Source organism: Trachemys scripta, chromosome 11 (genome assembly GCF_013100865.1).
Source record: "Trachemys scripta elegans isolate TJP31775 chromosome 11, CAS_Tse_1.0, whole genome shotgun sequence".
NCBI lineage: Eukaryota > Metazoa > Chordata > Testudines > Emydidae > Trachemys > Trachemys scripta.
In genome coordinates, this window is record NC_048308.1 from 58,947,505 (window position 1) to 58,974,754 (window position 27,250).

At 41.8% G+C, this 27,250-nt stretch overlaps 1 protein-coding gene across 2 annotated transcripts in view; it reads left to right on the forward strand.

Annotated features, from left to right (window-relative positions):
• Positions 1 to 27,250, forward strand: part of PARD3B (par-3 family cell polarity regulator beta) — a 647,317-nt gene that overhangs the window by 258,398 nt on the left and 361,669 nt on the right. For both annotated transcript variants that reach the window (XM_034786262.1, XM_034786263.1), the window contains one exon: positions 3,566 to 3,675. In XM_034786262.1, coding sequence (XP_034642153.1) covers positions 3,566 to 3,675 — 110 coding nt within the window. The remainder of the gene's footprint in view (positions 1 to 3,565; positions 3,676 to 27,250) is intronic.

Here is a 27,250-nt window from a genome sequence, read left to right on the forward strand (position 1 = left end):
GGAGCCAGTTCCTCTGGCCAGACCCGGGGCTGCCCCCCCTGCAGGTACCGCCCCGCCCTCCTGCCTGTGCTCGGGCCGGGGCCAGGCCGGACTCACCCCACCGTCCCTGGGCCTCCTCCCTCCAGCGCTTGCCTGGGAGAGAGGAGGAATGCGGCGTGCTTGGGGAAGCAGTGGGGATTTGGGGAGGGATCCAATGGGGCAGTGAGGGGGCGGGGCCAGGGCAGGGATTTGGGGAGCTATGCAATGGGGGAAGAAGGGGCGGAGTCGGGGTGGGGCGCGAGCCAGAGTGGAGGGCAGAAATTGCTTGTTTGTCCAGTGTCCCGACCAAACATTGGTCGGGATGCGGGACAAACAAGCAAATATTGGGACAGTCCTGATAAACATCTGGTCACCCTACCTTTAAAGTATAGTTGTGTTTTTAGCTTTCCTTTTAAAAAAGTGTATTGGGTGGAGTTGAAGTAAGAATCACAGAGTTTTGGAAGATACTAACAAAAATACCAATCTGACACTAGCATTGGTAGCTTAGAGAGAGAGAGATCTTTCTTCTATGGTGTTTGCATTACATGAAAAGAGAATGGGCTATTAGAAGACACCAACTGATTCAAATTGTAATGTCTCAGGAGTTGTTTTGAAATCATTACGGAAGAGGAGAGAAAAAGGAAATTGTAGGCAGCTCTTTCGAAACTGCCTGTTCCTACAAGGAAAAATTTTCTTTTAAAGAATAGGTAGCTTATCTGAGCAATCAAGGAGTGGCTTGTTTTTTCAAGTCTGAGTGCTTTGAAGCTGTTGGCTTGGCTATAAAATAAATGTTTTACACACAATTTTATCAAGACAGTTAGTTAATCTACAGTTAGGTTTCAGCTGGCATTTCCATTATGAATCCCAAGTTTCAGGTTTAATATTTGACTACCATCTGACAAACTATCAATATACAAATGATCAGCCACCATATTTTTATAATTCAGATAATTATCTAGTTAACTACTGTTGTGGTTCTTGAGGTTTAATATATTTTATTATTTTATTGAGTGAGAGTCCTATGTCCTGCAGGATTCCAGAACGTTGACTGGCAGAGCTCGCTCACAATAGTTTCACTTTGAATAGCCCGACATAAAAGTTATTGCTGCACAGCTGAATAATACTTGTAGAGAGAGTAAGAGAGAAATTGAGACATAGGCAAAGGAGGAAGATAATTTCAGCTGAGATTTGAAATAAATTGAATCAGTGGGGCAAAGTGACATAGTAAGGTTAGTCTCGACATCCAAAGCTTGTGAGGAGAGTGCGGTATGCTCACGATGGTGAGACTGAATGAAGAGGTTAACGCTGGGTCACCAAGAAAGGGTATGGAGAGAGTCTGGGTCAGTGAGAGAACCTGAAGTATATCTATGGAGGGCTTTTTAAAAAAAGAGGGCCAGTCTGACTTGACAGTGAGGTTGTTTGAAAATGGGAGTGATGTGGATGTACATACTTCTCTGCACGTGGGAGGAGGCAGGCAACTGCATTCGGCACATGATACAGATTAGCTGTCATTTGGAGAGGCCACAGAAAAGGTACTGCTGTAGTTGAAGTGAGAGGAAATTAAGACATGAGAGATGTGGGCGATTGAGAGACTATCAGAGTCCAGGATGATGCCAGGGTTACGGACCCTGCAGTTAAATGGAAGGTTAAAATCAAGGGAGATAAGAGTTTTATGTAAGATTGAGGATGTTTCTTATGCCCAACACAAGCTCTTTTATTTTGAGATATCTAGCTAAAGGAAGTTGAGATGAAGATGTAGTTTGATTTAATTTGTAGAAGATGTAGTTTGTAGCTTGAAGGCTGGAAGAGAAAGTGGATGGATTAGAGTTGGAGGTAAAAATTTGTACACGTAATATCGTTAGTATTAAAATATTAGTTAAGGGGAAAAGTAAAGACAGGATAACCAAAAAGGCAAATGTGCCTATGGATAAAATAGAGCAGAGTTCTGAAATTTATGGAGTGCAATAGAAGAGGGGTCTTGAAACATACATAGAGTTGTCACCGAAGGTAGGTAGGAATGAAACCTTCACAGGAAAGAAACAAACATGGAGTCTGTCCAAAAGGTCTGAATTGGCTAATTGCAGTAACTATGCTTAGGTCAAGGTTAGATTAGGAAGGAAAAGTAACTTTCATAAGCAGAAAGGTGTGTGACTAATTTTGTGGAATTGAGCAGATTCTGTGCTATTGGTAGACCTGAAATTGGTCCAGAATATTAGTGTCAAAGGTGTCTAGAGAGAGGAGGAAAGCCTACTGTCTCAAGCACTTTGCTAAGGATGGTAAGATTTGCGATATGACAGGTTAAAGAAAAGTGATAAAGTTACAGGACAAATGTGAACAGGATGTTTGGAATAAACACCAAACCGGATGGAATGGAATGTCACAAAAATATGTGTACTGATATCATCTTGGTCTTCTGGGGTAACCCCAGATAGAGTGCACTGGAAGTCATAAAGGCATGAATAACTTCGGTGAGATCCAAATCAGAGAGAAATGGCTGCAATAGGTGAGCCAAGTGCATGCATGCAGATAGATAGATATAGATATAAACTGCATTTGGCCACAGATGCTATCTTAGAATCCAGGCACAAGTCTGGGATCAAGAAGAACTGCCAAGGTTGTGAAACCTGTTGATGGAAGGTCTAGGCATGCTCAGTAATGTGGAACAGATACTGCTACTACTACAATAGATGTAGATGCTTGCTTCTGCCTAACACCACCACCACCTCTGTTTTGTCTGGACTGTGTGTGTCAGCTTCAGGCCCTTCCTGAGTCAGGCATTGGGAAAGCAGAGAGATGTACCATTTAAGTCTTGTGGAAAAGAGACTTAGAAAGGTATATTATTTCTCTGCTTGTGGCATTGCAGCCCAAATGGCCTCAGATGTATGTTGAATAGGGGACTATAATCTTTCAGAGCATTGCATAAAAGGCTTGAGACAGATGAATAATTGCCCATACTGCTTTGGGATACCTTTGATGAAAGGAGAGAACTACTGAAATGTGTTCCTGAGATCCAATTCTACCAAGCTAGTGTCTGTAGTAAAACAATAAAATAAAAGTTGGCCTGAGACATGAAAGGCTGTTGGTACATCTGAAAATGTCAGCCTGGACACCTAACCTCTATTTATCACTGGAAACTAACAAAACTAGCAGTCTTTGTACCCTATGGGGTCATTCCTTAAAGTGGGCATATGGTTTCCATATTGGAATGTGATTCTACATATGGCCATAAAGCCCTGCAGTGGTTATTTTATTGGTTTTGAAAGAAGGTCACTTCCCGCCCTGCTTGTCAGCATTTTTTTATTTTAGTGTCCGTGTGGTCAATTTAGCGTTGCCATCATGGAGGATTGTGCAGTTGGGTCTATGGCTTTTGTGATGTCTGTATGTCAGTGGATAATAAGTGACAGAATACGATCAGATCGAATAATTTACAGGCACCTATAGAAATAATAAGCTTGTGTGAAAAAGGAAGCTGCAAGTCTTTTGAATTAAATTGCACACAGCTTTACCCTGAAGCTCTTTTGACTCAACCTTTTATTTTGTCTTTTAGGCACACCGCTGCTAGTGAGGAGGAGCAGTGACCCAGCGCTGGGCCCACCTGCTGGCTTCCACCCAGGTGTTGCACACCCCACCGACAATAGTCTGAAATCCGTTGTGGCTGTAAGTATCACGTCATTTATGTTTTTAAGAAGGGTGAAATTTGTTTTTACAGTACTTGCATATATAACTTTGTTTTGTGAACTAAATTAATAGGTCCTTGAAACAGGGTGTCAAGCTCATTCTATGGAGAGGGCTGAATTCTATTTACGCTCTGTCAGAGTATAATTTTTGGATTATATAATATCCTTAATTCACAGTGAGTCTCTTCTCTTATTAATGGAAGATTTAAGTAAAGAGTGAAAGTAGACTATGACTTTTGTGCAGTAGCTGAACTTTTAGTAATTCTCCTCATTCATTATTTGTTCAATACCATATAGTCCAATTCAGCATCACTCAGTGGCAAAATTCTCTTTTTTAGGACCACCACAGTTTGTATCCTTTGTTTATTTTTTCTTCATCCTCCTTTCTTTCTGTGCTTTATTTCCTCTTTTCTTCACTCTGCATTTCTTTCCTCCTGCATCATCCAGTCACCATTCTCCGAGGCCTTCACTTCACCCACTTCCTGATTTTACAGACTATTTAATTGCTGATCACTTTAATGTTGATATAGCTGTTCTCATTAGGCATTAGTGCTAACATACAAATAAGATTAATGGGATGGCCAGGGAGTTTATACCTCACTGGACCATTGTTTCAGGCTGTGTGCAGATTCATGAAAGCAATACAGTTCGGTTACAGTTGGGTCACATTTGGAAGGTTTTATTTGCAAATATAAGGTAAAAACCTTTTTTTTAAACATAAGACTAGATTCTGCAGATCAGACTATGTCCAATGGGTCACACAAATCTATCATGCAGGAGAGAGTCAGTCTGTGGGCCTGGTTTTTGCTCACAAAGCTCAATGGGCCTGATTCTGCACTTCTTTACCTTCGTTATACGCTGGTGTAACTAATGAGTCACAGCATTCTAGAACTGAAATAACATAGGAGAGAATCAAGCTACATATGTAGTAATGCTATGTGTGCTACTCTTAATTTTGCAAATGCTGCAGACTCGCACTGTATATTATCTCTCTTACTGGATATTATTTACCTGTCCATCGATCCTGTTCATATGACTAACATCCTATTTTCTCATACGCATCCTAGTTTATAGAGTTGCTGTGTTGGTTATTTGCAAAGTAGTATGGTTCGAGTGTGCCAGAGATCCTCATATATATAATATCCTACTTCAACACTCTACAAGGTCAATGTACTAATTCAGTTGTCAGTTCTTTTTAAGCTGAGAGGTAGATTTTCCTTGTCAGATGCCCATTGCCAACAACAATGAATTTAAAAAGGGTCAACTTAGTTGACACACTAGAATTCTCAGCGCTTTAAAACACCTTTTTTTGTTTGAGTCCTTGAGTGGCCTGCAAAATAGGCACAGTGGTACATAGTACCATCGGCACCATAGATGGTTGTCAGGGCAAGCTGGTAGTTTGGGCTGCTGAGTAGGGGCAGTCATCGCTTTTGGCACATGGGGCACCATCAATGAAATAGTTGACAATATTAGAATTCAAATGATCATCTTTTGGGTTGAAGATTTAACACCCAATTGAGGTGAATGGGGCAGCTCACACCTCTCAGCTATTCTATAGACTCATAAAGGGTTTAACTGTACCAGACCTAGCTACATCGCTCAGGGCTGTGAAAAATCTCTGGTACGTAGTTAGGTTGATCTAACTCCCACTGTAGATGTAGCTAGGTCAATGGAAGTATTCTTCTGTTGACTTAGCTACTGCTTCTTGGTGAATTTACTGCAGTGACAGAAAACCCCATTCTGTTGCTGTAGTAAGTGTCTAGGCTACAATGGTATAGCTGGAGCTGTGCTGCTGATGTGCTTGTAGTGTAGCCATAGCTGTGTCCGTTCATATTTTCAGGGTTTTCTTTGCAACCATGAGGGCTAGAAAGATTATTTTTTTTAAAACGTAAAGGTGAGATTCTGGGGTAAAAGCTTTGTAGCAAATGTGAATTTCGTGGCATTAAAGAATACATGGGACTCCTATTTCCCCACTTTTTATAGATGGGAGACACAGAATGACTTGAATCAGATCACACACAAGATGCCTCTGTGCCTCAAACACAGGACAATCACTTCCATTATGGGTGCAACAAGAAAAACCAAACACCTAATAATAGTGGGGAAAGGCATCAGATTTTTAAATATCATCTAATTATTGCCTTAAAATCACTTAAGAAGACAGAGAGGATAATGGTAATGTTTTGTGATATAAAAACATGTCTGGTATAGTACTTAGAGAAGCCTCTTTTTGTTGCAGCAGCACTAACAAACCCCATTCCTAGAACTTGCACAGTTAATAGTGCTGATGCTTTGTCAAAAAAGTTATTGAATTAAAAATCGTTATTAGCTAAAGATTGTTTTAGATCACAGGGAGAAAAAAAAATCAATCTCTGGCAAACTGAAAAATGCAGTATCAAAAACTTACTTTGAACATCTGTAAGATCTTCCAAATGTATGCTAAAAAATTATTTTAACGAAAATTACATTGGATTTCCAATAGCAGAAGACAGAACAAATTATCCTCCCCCCCCATAACATTAATTTAATTTAAATTACCTTCATGAATGCAGAGCCAAAGGTAAATTACATCTGGTTATCCCTAACAGATGATGCCAATTTAGAACAGTGTGTGTAATACAAATAAGTTTACATGTTCATGGCGCAGCTGACTTTCCTTAAAGCTTTACATTTATAATTGTGGTTAACTTTTATAATTAGATTGGTTTATGCTGACATTTGAACTAAGAGTAGAGAGAAATAAAAAGTTAGTGTAGAATATATAGTTCAAAAAGTTGTATTCATTTGCTATATGGATATGTATTTACTAACACAACATTCTCTCTGTACTGTTACATTGGCTTACAAATATATTTCCAGGTCTTAAGAGGTGTATTCTCATCTGAGTCCCAATGGAAGTGAACACTGATTTGGCTTACAAAGAATACACTACAAACAGATATGAGAGGATATTATAGAAAATAAAATAACTAGGGTTGTCGATTAATCTCCGTTAACTCACACGATTAACTCAAAAAATTAATTGCGATTAAAAAAATTAATAGTGATTAATTGCAGTTTTAATCACACAGTTAAACAATAGAATACTAATTCGAATTTATTAAATATTTTGGATGTTTTTCTACTTTTTCAAATATATTGATATAAATTACAATACAGAATACAAAATGTACAGTGCTCACTTTATATTATTTTTGATTACAAATATTTGCATTGTAAAAATGATAAACAAAAATAGTATTTTTCAGTTCACCTCATACAAGTGCTGTAGTGCAATCTATTGTGCAAGTGCAACTTACAAATGTAGGGTTTTTTTTGTTACATACTGCACTCAAAAACAAAACAATGTAAAACTTTAGCGCCTACAAGTCCACTCGGTCCTACTTCTTGTTCAGCCAATCACTAAGACAAAGAAGTTTGTTTACATTTACAGGAGATAATGCTGCCTGCTTCTTATTTACAATATCATGAGAAAGTGAGAACAGGCATTTACATGGCACTTTTGTAGCAAGCATTACGAGGTATTTACGTGCCAGATATGCTAAACCAGGGGTCGGCAACCTACGGCACGCGTTCCAAACATGGCACGCAAGCCGATTTTGAGTGGCACACTGCTGCCTGCCGCGGTCCCAGCCCCCAGCCCCACTCAGCCCCGCCCCGCTCTTCCCTGCAGGGGCAGGAGGCAGAAGCTTGGTCCTGCGGCAGGCAAGCTTCCACCCACCCCCGCTTCTTCCCCCAGCGTGGTGCTTTCCTGCCCCATCTCCTCTCCTTCCCTGTGCCGATCAGCTGGTGGCCCTTGCAAGGGGGAGGGGAAGGAGTGGCAGCGTGCTCGCTGTTCCGTAGAGGAGGCAGAGAAGAGGTAGGGTTGGGGCCTTGGGGAAGGGGGTGTAACAGGGCATATCCCTTCCAGCCCCCTGCCATGAGCCGCTCAGGGCAGGGAGCTGGGAGCATCCCCACCAGCCAAGCACCCCAGCCCTCTGCCCTGCACCCCCACACACCCCCCCCCCCCCCGCCCTGCCCCCCGACCCCCCCCCCCTCCAGTCTTCTGCCCTGCATCCTCCCATACCCCCAGCCCTCTGCCCTGCACCCCCCCACACACCCAGCTTCTGCCCTGCACCCCGCATGCCCTCAGTCCTCTGCCCTGACCCCTGAACCCCCCACACACCCAGCCTTCTGCCCTACACCCCCCATGCTCCCTAGCCCTCTGCCCTGACCCCTGAACCCCCCCACACACCCAGACTTCTGCCCTACACCCCCACACACCCCAGCCCTCTGCCCTGACCCCCTAACCCCCCCCCAGGTCTGGGGTCCCGACTGCCGGCCCCGTCCCAGCCGCAGGCCCTGCTCAGCCCGCTGCCGGCCCAGGTGAACAGAACCCCAGACTGACAGCGAGCTGAGCAGGCTGGCAGCGTAAGATCAGCATTTTAATTTTAAATGAAGCTTCTTAAACATTTTGAAAACCTTATTTACTTTACATACAACAATAGTTTAGTTATATATTATAGACTTATAGAGAGACACCTTCTAAAAAAACATTAAAATGTATTATTGGCACGCGAAACCTTAAATTAAAGTGAATAAATGAAGACTCGGCACCCCACTTCTGAAAGGTTGCCTACCCCTGTGCTAAACATTCATATGCCCCTTCGTGCTTCAGCCACCATTCCAGAGGACTTATATTAGGTGAATTGAAAAATACTATTTCTTTTGTTTTTTATAGTGCAAATATTTGTAATAAAAAATAAATGAAAAGTAAGCACTGTACACTTTTTATTGTGTTTTGTAACTGAAAACAATATATTTGAAGATGTAGAAAACATCCAAAAATATTTAAAGGTATTCTCCAGTATAATTTTTTAACATCTCTATTAATCACGATTAATTTTTTTAATCGCGTGACAGCCCTAAAAATAACACATATTCAGCAATTTAATAAAAGGAGGTTCTGTCTTGGAGTTCTGGTGACAAATCACATGACCAGCTGCATGTCTGCTGTTTATAATGCCCGCAGGACCCAAATGGAAGTATTTGTATTACATGGTTGTTTATCTGGAACACATATATACAAATGAATAAATCACAATATGTGATAACTGAAAGAACATTACAACTAATGTATAAGCAAGAAGTAATCATATAGGTTACAATAACCTAATCTAAAATATATTTTTCTTGAAATTCACAAGCTGCAGGTCAGAAGCGTCTGTGGTATCACATAAGTATTACTGTTATAATGATGTTAAGTGTCATAACTTTCAAAGAGATGCCAACCGATATGTCGATATACATAGTTGGAAGTGGTGGTAAAGGAATATTGAATACATGTGAGTTTGCAATAGAATGCCTTAATGTGGGTATGGATTACATTTGGTGCAGCCAGTAGGCTTCACAGCAGAGATGGACAATCTGCTGGCAGGCTGCCAGACAGTTTGTTTACATTTGCCCGGTTTCCGCAGCTCCCAGTGGCTACGGTTTGCCATTCCAGCTAATCTGAATCTGAAATCATTCTAAATATTGATGGATGAAATGTTCCAACCAAAATCTGAATCCAAAATCATAACCCCATTGTATCTGTCACAAGATATCATAGTTTGATAAACTCACAAACAAGGTTCACTTTGAGAAATCCTGGCCCCAATGAAATGAATGGGAGTTTTTCCATTTACTTCAGTGAGGCCAGGATTCCACCCGCAGTGAACTCTCTGGCCTAATTTGGGGAAACATTATGACTTCCTTTATGTTGTCTTGGTCCCTGAGAAGATGTTTAGCTGACCTCTGAGTTAATCAATGGGCTCTTTAAATTGCATTTAGTCCATATTTTAAAGATTAAGAGCTGCTCCCATGGCTCAACCCACTCTCAATTTTTTGCTAAACATGTCAAAACTGGTTTCATTTTCTGTATTGTGGACATGTAATTTGCAATTTTGAATAAGGTTCATATTTAATCAGAACCTTTTCATGTTTCAAGTCCTTGGTAAAAAGGGTCAGAACCTCCTCCAGTTCTTCCAACGTTAATTGTGATTTTAAAGTATCAGCCTTTGTGATTAAGTGTCTGAAGATTAGCATAAAGTGTGTATGTGTATGCACCAGCCCAACTCAATTGTTTGTTCCCTTTACATATGCTTCTATATAAATGTGTAAACACAGATGTAAATTAATGCTGCAATTCAAAGCTTTCATTTGGGGTAAAGATTTATCAATAGTTTTTTCCAAAATAAAAAAAGACATAAATATTGTAAGAAAAAAATGGGCAAATACTATGTTGTTTAATCTCATTATTTAAAAGCACTGCAGGGCAGAAAAGGTCTTTTTGACGCAGTGATTTTAATAATAGCTGTAGACTTTGTAAATCCAGCAGTTCAAGCTGGATTCTGGTAAGACTAGAGCTAGGAGACTGCATTGCAATGAGGCTTTTTCATATAGCTTCGTTTTTAAAAGATGAAATCTATCTCATAGAACTGGAAGGGACCCTGAAAGATCGAGTCCAGCCTCCTGCCTTCACTAGCAGGACCAAGTACTGATTTTGCCCCAGATCCCTAAGTGGCCCTCTCAAGGATTGAACTCACAACCTTGGATTTAGCAGGCCAAGGCTCAAACCACTAAGCTATCCCTCCCCCAAAAAACCTCTGTCCCATATGCTTAGCAGGGCCAAACGTTCACTAACGCTGGTCAGTTCAGGCAGTTTTAATTTCTGGTGTCTTTGTACATGATAGAATTTAAAGCTGAAATTCTTCCACAACTCCAGGAGCTGGGGCTTTAGGAAAGACACTAAACATGATGAGACTTGCAATAGAATTGCAAGAGTTGGCAACACTGGAACAGTCGTACGCTTGATTTATTTCATGAAAGAAGGGAGAGGGAGGATCATATTTTGAGGATTTGCGCAATCAACTATGAGTGACACCTCACTTTGCGATTATGAATGAGGTGGGACAAGGACATACTGCCATCCACTTCGGTGTTCTTCCCTGGGTCAAGAAGGAGCCTAGAAGGGCCCAGTGGAGTATCTGAGGTTCCCTTTGCCTTGCACCCCCAATAGGGAAACCAAGGTTAAAAAGGACAGTGGGGCATATGAGCCTCACTGGGGGAAAGCCAAGCACAGGCAGCCCAATAGAGCCTGGGTGTCCATGGACCCCACTGAGCAACAAACCCAAGGAGTTCAGAGACCTTGTGTAATTGTAATTTCAACCTCTGCAAATTCTACTGTAAGTGACATCTCTGTAGGCTGAGACTATAGCATGGACAGAGTTTGAAAGCATATCACTAAGTTCACCCCCTCCCCCAAATCTGCCTTCTGATCAGATATGACCGTATTAGAGACATAGATGGAAAGTAAGCAAAAGCGGGGGATATCTTTTGTGTAAACTGTGTTTTGAATGCCACTTTTCTGCCAGGGAATCTAATGGGGTGCTTCTACTGATGTATGAAAGAAATACAGCCAAGAACATTTCTTATTTCTTAGATCCCACCTTCCCTGGGACAACAACAAACAAAAAACTAAGTGGAACAATTGAATTGGAACAATCTGACACACAAAGCCTGGATCTTTGTGATCCAGGTCTGCAAACTGGTGTTTCCAAGGCCGTGCTTGAGCGTCCAGACTGTGTTGGAAACCTGAGCCTCACAACCATTTTGACACATCCACACAGGCCCAGGTCAGAGCTTCAGCGTCCATGAGTGTATACTATTGTATCGCAGGATTTCTAGTACCCTCGCCAGATGAAGCTGCTCTAGGGCTTGTTTCATAGTGGATTCTGAGAGAACTTGCCTGTGGATCCAGACTCAGTCGTATTTTGGGAAACAGGCAGAGCATCTGTGAGATGTTGATGACACTTTGGAGGCAATTTTTGAAGTGGCAGAAGGACCTCTCAGGGGCATGCTGACATGCTGGCTGTGACCCAGCTGATGCCGCTCATGCTTGTTGTCTTAGTGGCAGATTCCCCGCTGTGTAGAGCAGCACTTCTGGAGCACGGCCACAGACACAGACTGGTGAGATCACATTGCTATGAGGACCTAGGATGATCAGCAGCATGTCCAGAACTTTTGCAAGAAGAAGCAGGTGTTTCTGCCATTGTGTGATCGGTTTGCCCCCCAGCATCAGGACATAGGCATGACGGAGGCCATGATGGTCCAGAAGAGGGTCGCTATAGCCATCTGGAAGCTGGCTACCCCAGCCTGCTATGGGTCTGTGGCTAACTAGTTTGGAGTTAGCGAATCAACTGTGGGTTGTTGTGGCAGAGGTCTGTGAGTTGATCAGAACTGTGATGCACCCAAACGGTTGGACATTACAAATGTTCCTGAAATAATTGCTGGCTTTGAGAGAATGGGCTTTCCAAACTGCACAGGGGCCATTGATGGGACTCATGTGCCTGTAGTTCGCCCACTACAAGGAGCACATAAACCGCAGAGGGTACTACTCCGTTGTTATGGTTAGCCCGGTTGACCATGGGGCAGATTCATGGACACTGATGTGGACGTGCACTGGCAGGATGCGTGATGCCAGGGTCTTCTGGAGAATGGGACTTTACCTTCATGGACAAAGTGGGTCATTATTCCCACTGAGTGATGTTAGAAATGGAGTCAAGTATCAGAGGGGTAGCCGTGTTAGTCTGAATCTGTAAAAAGTAACAGAGGGTCCTCTGGCACCTTTAAGACTAACAGAAGTATAGGGAGCATAAGCTTTCGTGGGTAAGAACCTCACTTTTTCAGATGCACTTGCTAAGACTAACTTCTGTTAGTCTTAAAGGTGCCACAGGACCCTCTGTTACTTGTTATAAATGGAGTCACTGTCCCTACTGTTATACTAGGGGACCCAACTTAACTGCTGTTGCCATGGCTTATTACCCTGATTTCAGAGGACCTGGCCAAAAAAGGTTCAGCTACACACTCAGTAGCTGTAGGATGGTGGTGGAATGTGCATTTGGCAGATTGAAATCCCATTGGTGCTGCCTTTAAAACTGCTTTAATGTCATCAGTGTAGTCCATGTTATTGTGGCGTGCTATGTTCTGCAAAATGTCAGCAAGGAGAAGGGGCCGTTCTGGGCACCACCAAAAATTATACAAACCTGACGCCCCTGCTGGGGGGTCCCCTCTGCCTCTGTTTTCCTGGGTTTTTCTGGTACATTTTCCACACATGGGCTATGGCTGGACAGATGCGGATGAATGCACAGAGTACATTTGTCTGTTCCATGTGTTACTGTTCATTACCTGATACATTGTCCAGCCATCCCCTGTATTCTCCAAAGCACACACAGTCTGCAGGATATGCTAGCATGGAGGAGACTCGGTGTGGGGCAAGTGCAGGAGCTGAAGGTGGCAGTGGAGCTTGCAATGTGGTAACCAAGAGTGCAAGTAATCTCTCGAGCAGCTCCTTCTGCTGTTCTCAGTCTTCCTCCCTCAATCTGCAGTCATGCTCCATGAGTCTGTCCACCAGTTTCCTCTTGTGTTGTGCAGCCTCTGTGTCTCTTCCACTCTTCGTGCATCCTTATCCTTGTGGAACCCTATCTGCCAATTTGTTTTATCTAGCAGCTTTCCCATCAATTCACCTTGGACTCTTACTCTTCCCCAGGCTCCTGGTGCCATGTGTTTGCACTGTGGAGGTGGAAAGACCTTGAAAGGAGAGAAAAGAGCACGTTGTCTGACCATGATGAAAAATTATATTTCCCACTCCGTCAATGGGCTGTATTTTATTCTCACATATAACACTGCTCCCTTCAGACATCCCTGGAGCAGCACTGAAAACCATCACACATCGTGGCAAGTCACACATACAAAATTCAGTTAAAATTATTTCTGTATCCCCCACTTAGGAGTGGTCTGGTCATTAGCTGTGTGTTTTCAGTCATGTCAGGTGGGACAAGCTCTAGAGAACATTGATATTCTGGAGTCCCCCAAGTGGCAGCATGGGAACTTCTGTTTCAGGCCAGCAGAGGACAGCTATCAGTGCATGCTAAGGAGATACTTAGGCATCTAGTGACCAAACAGCCCATCATGGAATGACGGGAACTTGTGAGTTACAGTGGGGCCCTAAGTATGCTGTGCCGCACAACGTCATCAACCAAATGAAGTGCCTGCTGTTTGAGAAGTTTGCTTTCATCACAGTCAGCAATGGGTGAAGAATCATAATAAAATCAAAAAGATGTTGATTTGGCAGAACACCCGTGTCCATGAACATGCCCAACTCACTGCCAGCCATGGGGATTGCTAAAACAGAGACACTGCCACCCTCTGCTGTAATTTGGACTTGTATATTAAAGCCAGCAATGGACCAAATACACACTCCAGTTTTCTTTGGACTTGTTACAGCCAGTTTTTTGGGGACTCAGTTTATAGGAAGGTTGACGTAGTGCAGGCGTGGCCGATGTATAAGGTGTGCTGTATTACTCAGGAGGGGTATGTGGAGTCACAAGCCATACTTAAAACAATCAGTGAGTAACTAGTACAAGTTTAATGATAACTGCTTTAACTTTTTTCCTCCTTTTGTGTGGTCCATTTTGAATCCCATGTGGCGTGCGGGAAAAGTAGGGGGACTGTGCTAGGGGAATGGCATGGATTCTGCCCTGAATACCAAAACCACAGCTTGTAGTAATAACTTAATAGGCCCATATTCCAGAAATAGCTCCCATCCCATCCATCTATCAATAAAAACAAACATGGCAGCAGAAACTTACCAGGCTCTGTCTCTGGCTCCAGCTTCAGCATCTTTTGTTTTGATGCCAGTTCTGCAGCGCGCTGCTGCCAAGGCCCATCTGCAAATAACTCTTCTGAGTACAGATCCAGGAGGTGCTGTAGCTGCTCCAGCAGCATATTCTGTTTCCACCCTCAACTCTAGGGTCACTTCTTGCCTTTCGGCTGGCGGCTGGCTCTCTTCCAGTGGTGCCTGTGACCGTGGAGGCATTATAAGGGTGCCGTCCCAATCAGCAAATTGTCATGCACCACTGGGTTCAGTGCTTGCTACAGTTCCCATATGTGGTCACATTCCTCAGAAGGCAGGCAGACGGTGTTCCCAGGGGTGCCATTAGCATCCCTGACTTTGTGGTACTCTGTCTTCAGCCACTTGATTTGCTCACTTCAGTGTTCTGCTGTCTGATCGCCAGTGCCTCCAGCTGCTTGGATATAGTTTTGTAGTCCTGATCACTTCTTGCGCTCTTACTGAAGTTGAGTGTCTTGCTTGCCTCTTGTCAGAAGTTAACCAGAATCTGTCTGTTTCTCTCTGGCCCGCTACCAGTGTGCTTGATGCAGGATTTTTTTTACTGCTGGCCATAGATACTGCATCAGCTGACATGTAATAAATGAGCACTGACCTTGTTTCCAGTTGAGCAGTATGCATAGAAATGAAGGGTTAAATACTGTGAAGCTGCATTTAAATCAGGAGATTGCTTTGCTTTCCTGGCACAGAAAGTTTTGGGATTGAAGGACTGTGGGATAGCATTGGTAGAGTCTTCATATCTGAGTCTGGCGACCTGGACTTGAGCTCTGTCCACAGTGAAAAATGTCTGGGCTTTGACCTGTGTCACAGCAGGGTTCAGGCTGTGACCCACCTCTCAGCAGGGCCTGAGCCCAGAGGGGTTCCTGACACCAGTCAGACTAATTTCTGTGTGGATGGAATGAGGGCGTGGGCTTAAAGCTGAGTCAAACCCCAGATTTAGTGTGAGGTGTAGACATAACACGAGAATACTTTATATAGGTTCTAAACCACATACTTACAACTATGTAGTGCTGTTTTTTATATTCATTATGTGCTCCTATCCTTGACTCTTATGCACTTCAAATTGTATTTATCTTTGTAGTAATAATGTTAAAGAAAGAGATTATAGCAGTCTGATATTCTGAGGTTTATCTAGTAATAGCCAGTTTGATCAAACTTACTTTTACATAGGACTAAAAGGGGCTGTTACTGTATTGTAGGTATTCTCAAACTAAGCTTAGAAAAAACAATTGCCCCTTCCCATAATTTACTAAGACAACACAAAGAATTGAAAATGCTGTGCTTTGCAAGAATACGAGTAATAAAATAGAAGGCTTTGATCTATATACAGTAGAACCTCAGAGTTATGAACACCTCGGGAATGGAAGTTGTTCGTAACTCTGAACAAAATGTTATGGTTCTTTCAGAATTTTACAACAGTACACTTACTTAATACGGCTTTGAAACTTTATTATGCAGAAGAAAAATGCTGCTTTTAACCATCTTAATTTAAATGAAACAAGCACAGAAGCAGTTTCCTACCTTGTCAAATCTTTTTTTAAACTTTCCTTTTATTTTTTTAGTAGTAGTACTGTACTGTATTTGCTTTCTGTCTGTCTGTCTGTCTTGCCTCTGCTGCCTGATTGCGTACATCCAGTTCCAAATGAGGTGTGGGGTTGACTGTTCAGTTTTAACTCTGGTGTTCCTAACTCTGAGGTTCTACTGTAGTTATAAAGACAGTATTAGTGTCATAAATACTAATTTCATTTCATAAAGCACCCTTTTGCGTTATCACACAGTTCTGTTCAAAAAGAGTACCAATCGCAGCAGCTAAAATAATGCTGCACAAACGTTTTAGGAAATCATAACACCCACTGATTGTGTGACACCTCCTGCTCTTACCAATTTGCATGGGCTCCAGGATGAAGAGAACAGGGCTCGTGGGTGCTGGGCTCACAGGAAGGGAGCAGGGCCTCTTTTAAGTGCAGGCGGAGCCCCCAGGCAGGCGGCAGACCAGGGGGTTCAGAGTGAGGCACTCACCAATCCACCAGCACTTTGAGGTCTGTGTCAGTATGGTGCAGCAGGAAGTCAATGCCGATGCTGGGTAACCTCCTCCAGGGATGGGGAAGGCCAGGTCGAGGCGAGGTCACCCCCAGCCAGGACCAGCTGCTTTACTTAGACTCCAGATGTACATTCTGCCATGGGGGAAGCAGCACATCACTCAGGGCACAAACTATGTGGGACCCAGCTCCTTGACCCAGGAGGAGCTCTGGTTGCATCTGCCCCATCCCCATGCTGAGTGGAGTTCTGGATATTCTCCAGCATCTCTACGTCCCTGGCCAAAAGACAGGGCTACTGGCCCTTCCCTGGCGTACTCCCATGCCTCATAGTTTGAGAACTCCTGCTGTATTGTATATCTCCTCTTCGTAACAGGTACCCAAGGAGCATGGTAGAACACTTTCTTAGGCAGGACAGTAACGTTGGTATGAGTGTAGAAGAGAGGCAAGATTCTGGTACACTGAAGTACTGCAGCACCCAGTCCTCTCCACAGAGAATGGCAAGGTTATTAGATGTTTATAGGACATGAAAAAATTTCAGTATCAGATTCTCCTATTAATAATCCAGTTTAACTGCTACTCTTGAAACATTTGCCATTGCAGTGTACAGAAAATTTTGGGGAGGTTTAAAAGATTTTTCTATCACTCAAAAGGTAGAGAATTTCTTCTCTGAACTGCTCATGTGTTTTAAAATAGAATTCTGATTTAGATGAATCCCATTTTTAAAGTAGCAACTGTGTGTGTGCATGTGTATGTGCGGGTGTGTGTGTATGTGTTTATGCTGTGGAAACATATATAGAATACTTATAATCAGTGTGAGAGCTTGTCAGTGTACTGTTTTTGATGTCTGATTAGATGATCATAGGGACATCTGGAGTGAGTTAGTTTTGAAGTTGTTGGCGTGAGGCACTGCAGAAGCTGTCTGGCAGTTTTAAACCACAAAAAATGCTACTTTTTAAAGAATCTTTTATAAAGCATAGCATGCAACTAGCTGAGGACTGTCAAGTTAACAAATGCTGCTCTTTCGTCCTGATTTTTCTCTTGTTTCTCAATCCTGTACTAGTTTTCCTTCTACCTTTATTGTGAAGGGTGCTATGGTATATGTGCCAAAAGGAAACCGTATGTACTTCAGAAGAAAGGCGAGGGCATTACAAAAATTATGTTCAAACATTCAACAAGATTTCAGTACAATAAATTGATTAACTGGAAGAGGAGGTGAAAGTGTCCTGTGCTAGGCGATGCTTTTAGTTCTTTGTGATTGCTTGCTCTATTGGAACATTAGATTTTACTGTTTTTTCTAAGCTTTTGAGAACCAACTAGGGATTAGTGGAAATAAAAAGGCAAAAATAAATACATATAAATATTTGAAATGGGCAGCTAGGCCTTTTTGTGGTATTTAATAAGAGCTAGAAATTAACAGCTGCTATTTTAGTAAAATTGTTTCAAAGATGGATGTTTGCTTGGTGCTGGAGCTGTACTTATTGTTAATTTTGTTTTTCTGTTGTAAAATACTCAGTCGGCCTTTGCTTTTACTTCAAAGAATCCTAGGGCCTGATTTGTCACCACCTTCTACCTTGTGCAGTTGTTTGATTGTACAAATAGAAGGCAGTGGAGAATCAGGCAAAAAAGAAGAGAGAATGTTTTGGAGAGAAAGGAATAAAAACACAGGTGAGGGAGGTGATACATGGCTGACCAAAAGCATGACTGGCTTTCAATGCCGTTTACACATTCCATCTCTCCCCACATCTTAGAGGTCCTACCAAATATTATTCTATCTGGGAAAAGTTTTTATAGCCAGCTTAGTTAATTATGAGTTTCATAAACTCCACCATCACTGGCTTATTGCACAGATGTTGGAGTAAAACTTTAGTAAGTTACTTCACTGACAAGCTTGACAGTGAAATTTAAAAACTGAAGTGGAGAACAACAGTCAACATGTATCATGCAGTTCTCTCATGTACAAGCTCTAGAAACATTTTGTTAAAATAAAGTGGAATCTTACATGAGTCTGACCTAATAAAATGTATATTTGTCCATCTGCTAGTCCACTCTGAGAGTAGTGGCAGAGATCTTACTGAGTGATGCATTGGTAACCTCTAAGAAATATATGGAATTTAAGAAAAACTGTGCTCAAACGTTTTAATATAACATATCTTAAAGTATTGAAATATGATGCTTATCTCTCAGATTCTAGGTCATTTCTGTATGCCATTGCAAATGAGTTCAGTGGCTTTTTTCAGTCTCTAATTGACAAAGTGTACAGATACTCAGTGTTTAATTTGGGTCAATTAGCTATGTGTGTTTGGATGAGTGAGCATGGATCCTTTACCTGTCCCTAGAGATTTTTCAAGTCTGGGGTTCAGTCATCGTGGGTACCCAATGTCTCCCCTGACCTGTAGTTACATGTCTTGAAATTATCATGTTGGCCTGCCACTGTTAAGCACATACATGAGCACTGGAAAAATCTTGATTGTTGGCAATCATAACTTACTTTAAGTTCATAGAGCAATTTAGTAAAAACTGAAATTAGAATATTCCTCTGGAGATTCCAGTTTTTACATACCCTTTATAGTTTTGATGTCACTTGTATTTATTTATATTTTATTGTATTTATACTAGTGACGTACCAAAGCTGGAACTAATAATCTTAGACACCTTTACATTTGGAAGGCAGGTGGTGAGGGAGAATCAACAATCAGGATTTTGAGCCAAATATATGGCTTTGCTTGCATGTCAGATCCAAAACAAGGAGGGGCCTATTTTTCAATTCCAGTTTCACTGCAGTTGAAATGTCACAGGAGAATACAAATTTTGGCCCAAAGTAGGAGAATCTTGCAGAAATCTGATGATTATATCAGCTGTTATTGCAACTTTGGTTGAAAAATCAACTGGGAATAGCTATGAGATGTTGGTGGTACTGACTCAGCCCATAAATCTCAACTTAATCTAGATCTGAATCCAGACACCTCGATCCCCATCTCTGATTTTCATTAGTAAAGTATACAGATATGTACGATCTTTTTCCTACTTGAATTGATCATACAATCGTTTGTGAGTAATATTTTAAATGCATAAATTGCAAAACATAAGAGAATTTGTTGAAGGAGTATTGTGAGACCTAAAATAGTTCCATATTACTCTCCCGGCTAGTCAATAATTGTTTGCATCCAGACTATTGTCTATTAAGCAATTGGTTGAGACAGGGTAACATGACCCTGTAACCTACAATAAAAGAGCCTCTGCACAAGGTAGGTCTGCTACAGCTCATCGAAGGCTAAATAACCCCATATTTGAGGCAATCACACTTATTCTACATTTAATACTCTTAGAGGTAAATTGGGCTCTTTTTCTTCCTCTGCTGCTTTTTTAGTCGTATTAACCACAGTCTGTGAAATAGACTGTGAAAAAATTAAATAAAAATGGCATGAAAGTAGCATACACGTTAGCTTTTCTGAAAGAAAGAAGGTCCTCCATTTCTGCTGGCCTAATGTAAGGCTAGGAAATATGATGACTGCTCTTCCAATTTGGAGTTGGGGGGTGGGTGGGGCGGGGGGGGTGGAAGACTGTGCAAGATCTGCTGTTCTTTAGACAGCAGAATAGACATCAAACGGAAAATGCTGCCTTGGGGTGAGTGCGTTTCTGTGAGCAGCAATGCTGAGCAAGGGCCAGCTGTTCTCCATCCTCCTCATCTTTTGACATTTTCCACGGGAGCCAAAATTAATTATCTGCTTCTGACCCGGGAGAGGCGTATTCCAAGGGGGATTTTATGAAACACTTTTTAGAAAAGTTGCAAGGACATTGGGGAAAGAGAAAGGTCAAGGAACAAGACAAAAGATTAAATAGTTTCTAAAACCATGAAGGAGAAATATTTCCATTTAACAGTAAAAGAAATGATGTTATTCCCTTCTACTTGGTCTGAAAGTCGAACCAAAACTTGAATGTGCCAACAACAAAGATGCCAGACAGCCAGTATTCTTAGTAACAAATTTTATTATAGTGGTCTGTCAAAAATTCATATTCCCCTTTGTGACGGGTTGGATCACAGAGACCCCCTTGGGACTGCCACCTGTGCTGAGACTACCCCTGAGGCTGTTTTCCCTGCCAGCTTGGGACTTAAGTACCCTGTCTTGTTGAGCCAGACACACTAGCCTGCTGCAAACACGGACCCAGGTCTGAACCATGTCCCCCCAAAGCTGCAGACTTAACTGAAAATGGCTTAGAAAGTGCTCCTGTCTCTAGCACCCAGATACCCAGTTCCCAGTGGGATCCAAACCCCAAATAAATCTGTTTTACTCTATATAAAGCTCATACAGAGTAAACTCATAAATTGTCTGCCCTCTATATCACTGATAGAGAGATATGCACAGCTGTTTGCTCCCCCAGGTATTAGTCACTAACTCTGGGTTCAATAATAAGCAACAGTGATTTTATTAAATATAAAAAGTAGGATTTAAGTGGTTCTAAGTAATAACAGAACAAAGTAAGTTACCAAGCAAAATAAAAAAAACAACACCACGCAAGTCTAAGCCTAATACATTAAAAAACTGATTACAGATGAAATCTCACCCCCAGAGATGTTCCAATAAGCTTCTTTCACAGACTGGACTCTTTCCTAGTCTGGGTCCAGCAATCACACACATCCCTGTAGTTACTGTCCTTTGTTCCAATTTCTTTCAGTCCTCTCTTTGGGGTGGAGAGGCCATCTCATAAGCCAGCTGAAGACAAAATGGATCAGGGCTTTTTATATTTTCTCTCTTGTGAGCAGAAACCCCTTTGTTCTTCTGTGCAAAGTCACAGCAACAAGATGGAGTTTGTAGCCACCGGGGCAAGTCACATGTCTATGAATGATTCAGCTTTTTGCAGGCCAACACCATTGTTTACACATTAATTTGAACGTTCCCAGGAAAGCTCAGATGTGGAATGAGGTCTCCCAAAGTCCGTTGTCAGTTAAGTGTTTCTTGATTGGCCACTTACTGAGGATAAGAACAGGAGTACTTGTGGCACCTTAGAGACTAACATATTTATTTGAGCATAAGCTTTCGTGGGCTACAGCCCGCTTCTTCAGATGCATAGAAGGGAACATATATATACACACACATACAGAGAGCATGAAAAGGTGGGAGTTGTCTTACCAACTCTGAGAGGCCAATTAAGTAAGAGAAAAAACTTTTGAAGTGATAATCAAGATAGCCCAGTACAGACAGTTTGATAAGAAGTGTGAGAATACTTATATGTGGAGATAGATTCAATGTTTGTAATGGTTCAATCATTCCCAGTCTCTATTCAAGACTAAGTTGATTGTATCTAGCTTGCATATCAATTCAAGTTCAGCAGTTTCTCGTTGGAGTCTATTTTTGAAGCTTTTCTGTTGCAAAATTGCCACCCTCAGGTCTGTTATTGAGTGACCAGACAGGTTAAAGTGTTCTCCTACTGGTTTTTGAATGTTATGATTCCTGATGTCAGATTTGAGTCCATTTATTCTTTTGCGTAGAGACTGTCCGATTTTGGCCAATGTACAAGGAATAGTCCTTTCTCAAGAAGCTGACCAAATGCTTCACTGAGGCTACTTAGAATCAAACACATTGAGATAGATATATAGCCAATATTCATAACTTCAAATACAAAAATGATGCATACACACAGCATAATCATATCCAGCAAACTACAACCTTTCCATGGACACCCCACTTGATGTCCTCTGTACAAGACCTGGTGCAACCATAGAACTCTCATTCAACAATGATCTATACAGTCACAGTTCATGTCAATAATGTTACACCCTTCTCCAAAGAATTTTCTGCTCTTCTCATAGATGAGGTGTTTTTGTTTGTTTCTTTTGTTTTAAATTCCTGTGTTCACCACACAGGAACATGGAATCTTCACTCAAAGGCATCAACAGTTTCCACATGCTTTCACAGGAGCATCCTTTTTTGGCTTATTGATCTTAGTGAAAATACAGAAGCACAAAACACAAGTATCAAGGCTAAGATAATAATTTGAGGGATTACCATATTACTTCACAAGTGGCAGAGCCAAAGCTGGGATCTGAAGGTGACTTCAGTGATCAGAAATCTTTGCCTAATGCCCCACCATTATCTTAACAACTTTCCCCTTGTCTTGTAGTTGAAGCAAGAAACTTAATGATATAGAGGTTTTTATAGAATTGATTTTGCTCTGTCAGTGTCCAGTTCATTTGTGTGCAATTGCCATTTAAAAAAAAAACAATAGTTTGAGAGACAAATTAACTGCAGTATTCCATTAAATAAACCAAAAAGGCATTTGTTATTGACAAGTAAAGTAAGATACATTTCTAATACTAATAAACCTTTGCAAACAAAATAAATTGTGCTGTTGCTTAATGCTCCCTTTGGTTTTTACTGAGGTGCCATGTACATAGAGTACTGCAATTTTTGAGCTTTTACTCTGACTAGAATATGTATTTAAAAATACGATGGTAAATATACAAAATATTATCAAATTATAGGTCTCCGGCCTTTTAACACTTATTACTCTGTATAGTGCTTACTGCCACAAGTGGTCTTATTTACCTATTTTTATGAGTTTCCCAAATATAAGTTTCACACACAGGGTTTTATCAGTAAATGGTTTGTTTTATTAATACCTTGTTGGTGGCGGCATTATACCCCTGACCATGGAAACACTTTGTGGTTATTTCTTTAATTTATTAATTATTCATACTGAGTTTGAATCTGATCTTTCTTGCTATGAGCTCAGCCAGAAGGCTCTATATTTGGGGCTAGTTTGCAACTTTGAGGAATTGTAGGGATAATACCCAAAGACACATGGTTAGTAAGTGAAAATTAAACATCAGAAACTATATTTGTTGTTTTGATATGTACAGTTTGCTACTGACTTATTTTGCAGTTTGAATAAGATGAAATTTCGGTTTTTGGCTGGTATATATTAACTATCTCAAACATTTTTTGCAAGAGGAACATTTTTAAGTGGTACAATATAGATTAACCAGGAATACAAGTCCTACTTATTGGCTTCTGGAAACAAATCAGAGTATAATAAAAATTAAGAGAGGACACCAGGAGCTCTGTTTATTGGTGAAGACATGCTACATCATTGGGAAATAATTCTAAGCAATGCTGTCTGGTGACTTGTATCTATCAAGTGTGCATTCACCTAATACATTGTATTGCCAAGATATATTGTAAATTCAGTTCTTTTCTTATCTCAGATATTTTGTTGTTTGACAAGAGTGGACTAAATGTATGTATTTAGTTAGATTTAAAAATATTAGATGATGGTAGTCAACACTGTATGCACCCCAGTGCCTTCATTAGTTATAAAATATAATTGTATTCTATCAGCACTGAAATGATCATTCCAGCAGGACACTGACCAAAACTATTTCCCACCCCTTCCTCATCTAGGAAGCATTCCCTCAGCCCTCTCCAAACACTGTTTCAAACAGGGGCCATTTGCAGTGTGTCTGAAGATCACCAAAAATGGGCTATTTTGGGACAAGGGTGGGGGGACAAGTTCCAGAGTCCTGGAGCCCTCACAGAGATCAGTTGAACAGCCGCCCTCTCTTAGAGTGAGGAGGATCCAGTTCAGGTGTCCCTGCTGACCCGCAGGTGTGATGGTGCGAGAGGCAATCCCTCAGGCAGACCTGTCCCAGGCCATCTAGCACTTTTTATATTATAGTCAACACTTTGAACTCCACCCAGACACCATCAAAGACATTTAAAAACTGTAAAGGCTTTTTCTGATGTGGAATCACTTTGGTCCTGATGCAACAAGGTATTTTTGCATAACTTTGAGCATGTTAGTGGTCTAACTGGCACATGCTTAAGTACCTTGCTGAATTGAGACCTTAATCATTTTTGGGGGGGTGGGGATGGGGTTCAGTTAATTCAAGTAAACAAGAGGGATTGAAACTTGGGTCTAAACTTTTTTGAGCTCTCCCTGTTGGTAATTCTAACTGGAATGAGTGTGAGAAAAGCTTGCTGTATTCTACACATAACTGGCATAGGGGAACAGAAGACAAAATAAGACAAATGGAACTGCTTCTATTCCAGGGGTCGGCAACGTTCGGCACGCGGCTTGCCAGGGCAAGCACCCTAGCGGGCCGGGCCAGTTTATTTACCTGCTGACGCGGCAGGTTCGGACGATCATGGCCCCCACTGGCCAGCACATCCCTCGGCCCGCGCCGCTTCCCGCCGCCCCCATTGGCCCGGGACGGTGAACCGCGGTGAGTGGGGGCCGTGATTGGCCGAACCTGCCGCGTCAGCAGGTAAATAAACTGGCCCAGCCTGCTAGGGTGCTTACCCTGGCAAGCCGCGTGCCCAACGTTGCCGACCCCTGTTCTATTCTAATATGTTTTTCACACTGCAAATGGCACTCCTGACTTCATTATAGTGTGTGCTCTTGTAAATAGTCTTTTCTGACTCAAGGCTGTTGTGCCTTGCAATTTAAAGCAGATAGAAGCTGGCACATTTTTTCTGTTTTAATTTTACAAACATGTCAGATACTGAAACTGTTCCTTATACTGGAAGTGCTTTGAAGTGGGGAGATAAACAAAGAGCTAAAATAAAATTAAAAGGAACACAAACAACTTTTCATCTTAGTGCTTTTTGAATTAATCTGAATGGATGTAGTAGCCTTGTGCCACTGTAGTAAGTCTGCAGACGTTATCCGATCAATCTAAATTGAGTTAGTGTATATGCAGTAAGCAGAAACAGGTGGAAATTAGTTTATCTGCGCCAGACTCTTTCTATTTACTTTGAACAGCGCAACATAAACTAGTTTTTAGACCTGATTAGTTTTGTTTATTTTCAGAGATGGGTGGAGGCAGAGCATGTGCTAGATCTATACTAGCTTTTAGGGCAGGAAACCATTGTAAAGTCATAGCTGCAAGTGCGACATCTGTAGATAAGAGAAAGGTCTTTCTATAGCTAAGTGTGAAATGAAGCTATGACCTTGGTCGTCTTAAGTCTCATTTTTATAAACAACTGGATTTATCTGCTCATTCCTTCATGGTTTACTAACAAGGGGAAGAGAATCTTCTTCCTCCCCCTCCCCCCCCGCTTTTCTCCCTACGATCCAGAAACACTAAGCAACTGCAGCCTGGAAAAAGGTTAAAATCACCTCTGCCAGTTCTGCAGGTTTGCTTTTCTCCTCCATCCTCCACAGGAAAGAACATGTTCAGCATAAGCAAATGGTGTTTTAGCATCAACTCTTATGTATATTTGTATACATACATATATTTGTAGGTATAGCACTAATTTTTCAGCTTAATGGGATTTAGGGATCCAAATCCCTTAGACATCTTAGAAAATCTTAGCCATCCATATATAACCTCTCTCCAGTAATAAGAAGTATTCACCAGGCAGAGGAACACAGACTTCTCAGAAACAGTGGAGTGGGTCACCTCTGTGCTACCAGGAACCAATTTCACTTCCTGGGTCTGATAGTGTCACTGCCCTGACTCTGAAAGTAGTAACTCGCACTTCCCCTTCACAGCAGGCAGCAGAGCACCTTCTCCAGCTCAGGCAATATTCAGCACCACCATGGGACATAGGCTAAATCCCCTACTACTCTGAACCCAAGGCTGCCTCTACACTGCCACTTTCAGCTCTAGAACTTTAGTCGTTCAGGGGTGTGAAAAAACACCTCCCCACCCACCCCCGAGCGACAAAAGTTTTACTGCTGAAAAGCACCAGTATAGACAGCACTTTATTGCCGGGAGAGGTTTATCATTCAGGGTGGTTATTTTTTATCACCGGAAGAGCTGTCCATCTAAAATCTCCATAATATCCACCTATCCAAACCTAAAATCTCCAAACTATCCACCTTAGGTTGCTCATAGGTAAACTTCAGACTCTCACGCATTGCCATCTATACCCTGGTCTGCATGTGTTCATAAGAAATTCAAGAATTTTGTGTCCCCCTATCTGATTAGACCAATTCCTCCTTCAGGTGGAAATAAGAATTCCATTGCAAGACAAGAAGAAATCACCACCGTGTTCTTCCCCTGAAATGTCTTGGGCTATGTCTAGCTGCACTGCGGACTACGCGAGTATGAATTGCAGAGCGCACCAGAGTGTGTCACTCTGACTGCCCCATGTGGACACTGCTGGCACAAACTAAAAGATACCTAGTTTGCATTAATGTAGTCCTGTTTTATTTTGCACCAGTGGTATTCACGCAGGGCAGTTTGAGCACAGCGATTTGATGCGCTCTGCAGTTCACACCCATGTAGTTTACGCTGTGGCGTGGTGTAGACAAGCCCTAGGACTCTTAAATTACAAAACTTTGCCCAACGTAGAGGCGGAGGAGTGAGCAAGCAATACAATTTCCAGACTGCCTCCACTCAGCCCCTGAACTCAACATTTCTTAGAGTGAAGAATTATTTTATTCCGCACAGATTAGATTTGTCAGATCCAGGATGGTTTCATGGGCCACCAAGAACAACAAGCTGAACATAGGACAAGAAGCACTATGTCCTTCTTTCAGGAATTCAGCTCACTCTCACAAGTAGTAGTCTTGAAGCATTGATGGCATTTGGGCTCTCCATTGATGACCTGAACACCTGTTTATCCTGGATAGCAAAAGCAAATAATCTTACTAGCTGAGAGAGTCAATGCTTCCTTTGAGAAAGACGATCCATCACCACCCTAAAATGTGCAATAGACTGAACAACTGAGGAGAGTTGGCAGTTTTTCAAAGGGACACTATTAAGGGCCCAAAAGCAAGCTATTCCGCTGGTTAGGAAAGATAGAAAATGTGGCAAAAGACCACCTTGGCTTAACCACGAGATCTTGCACGATCTAAAAAAT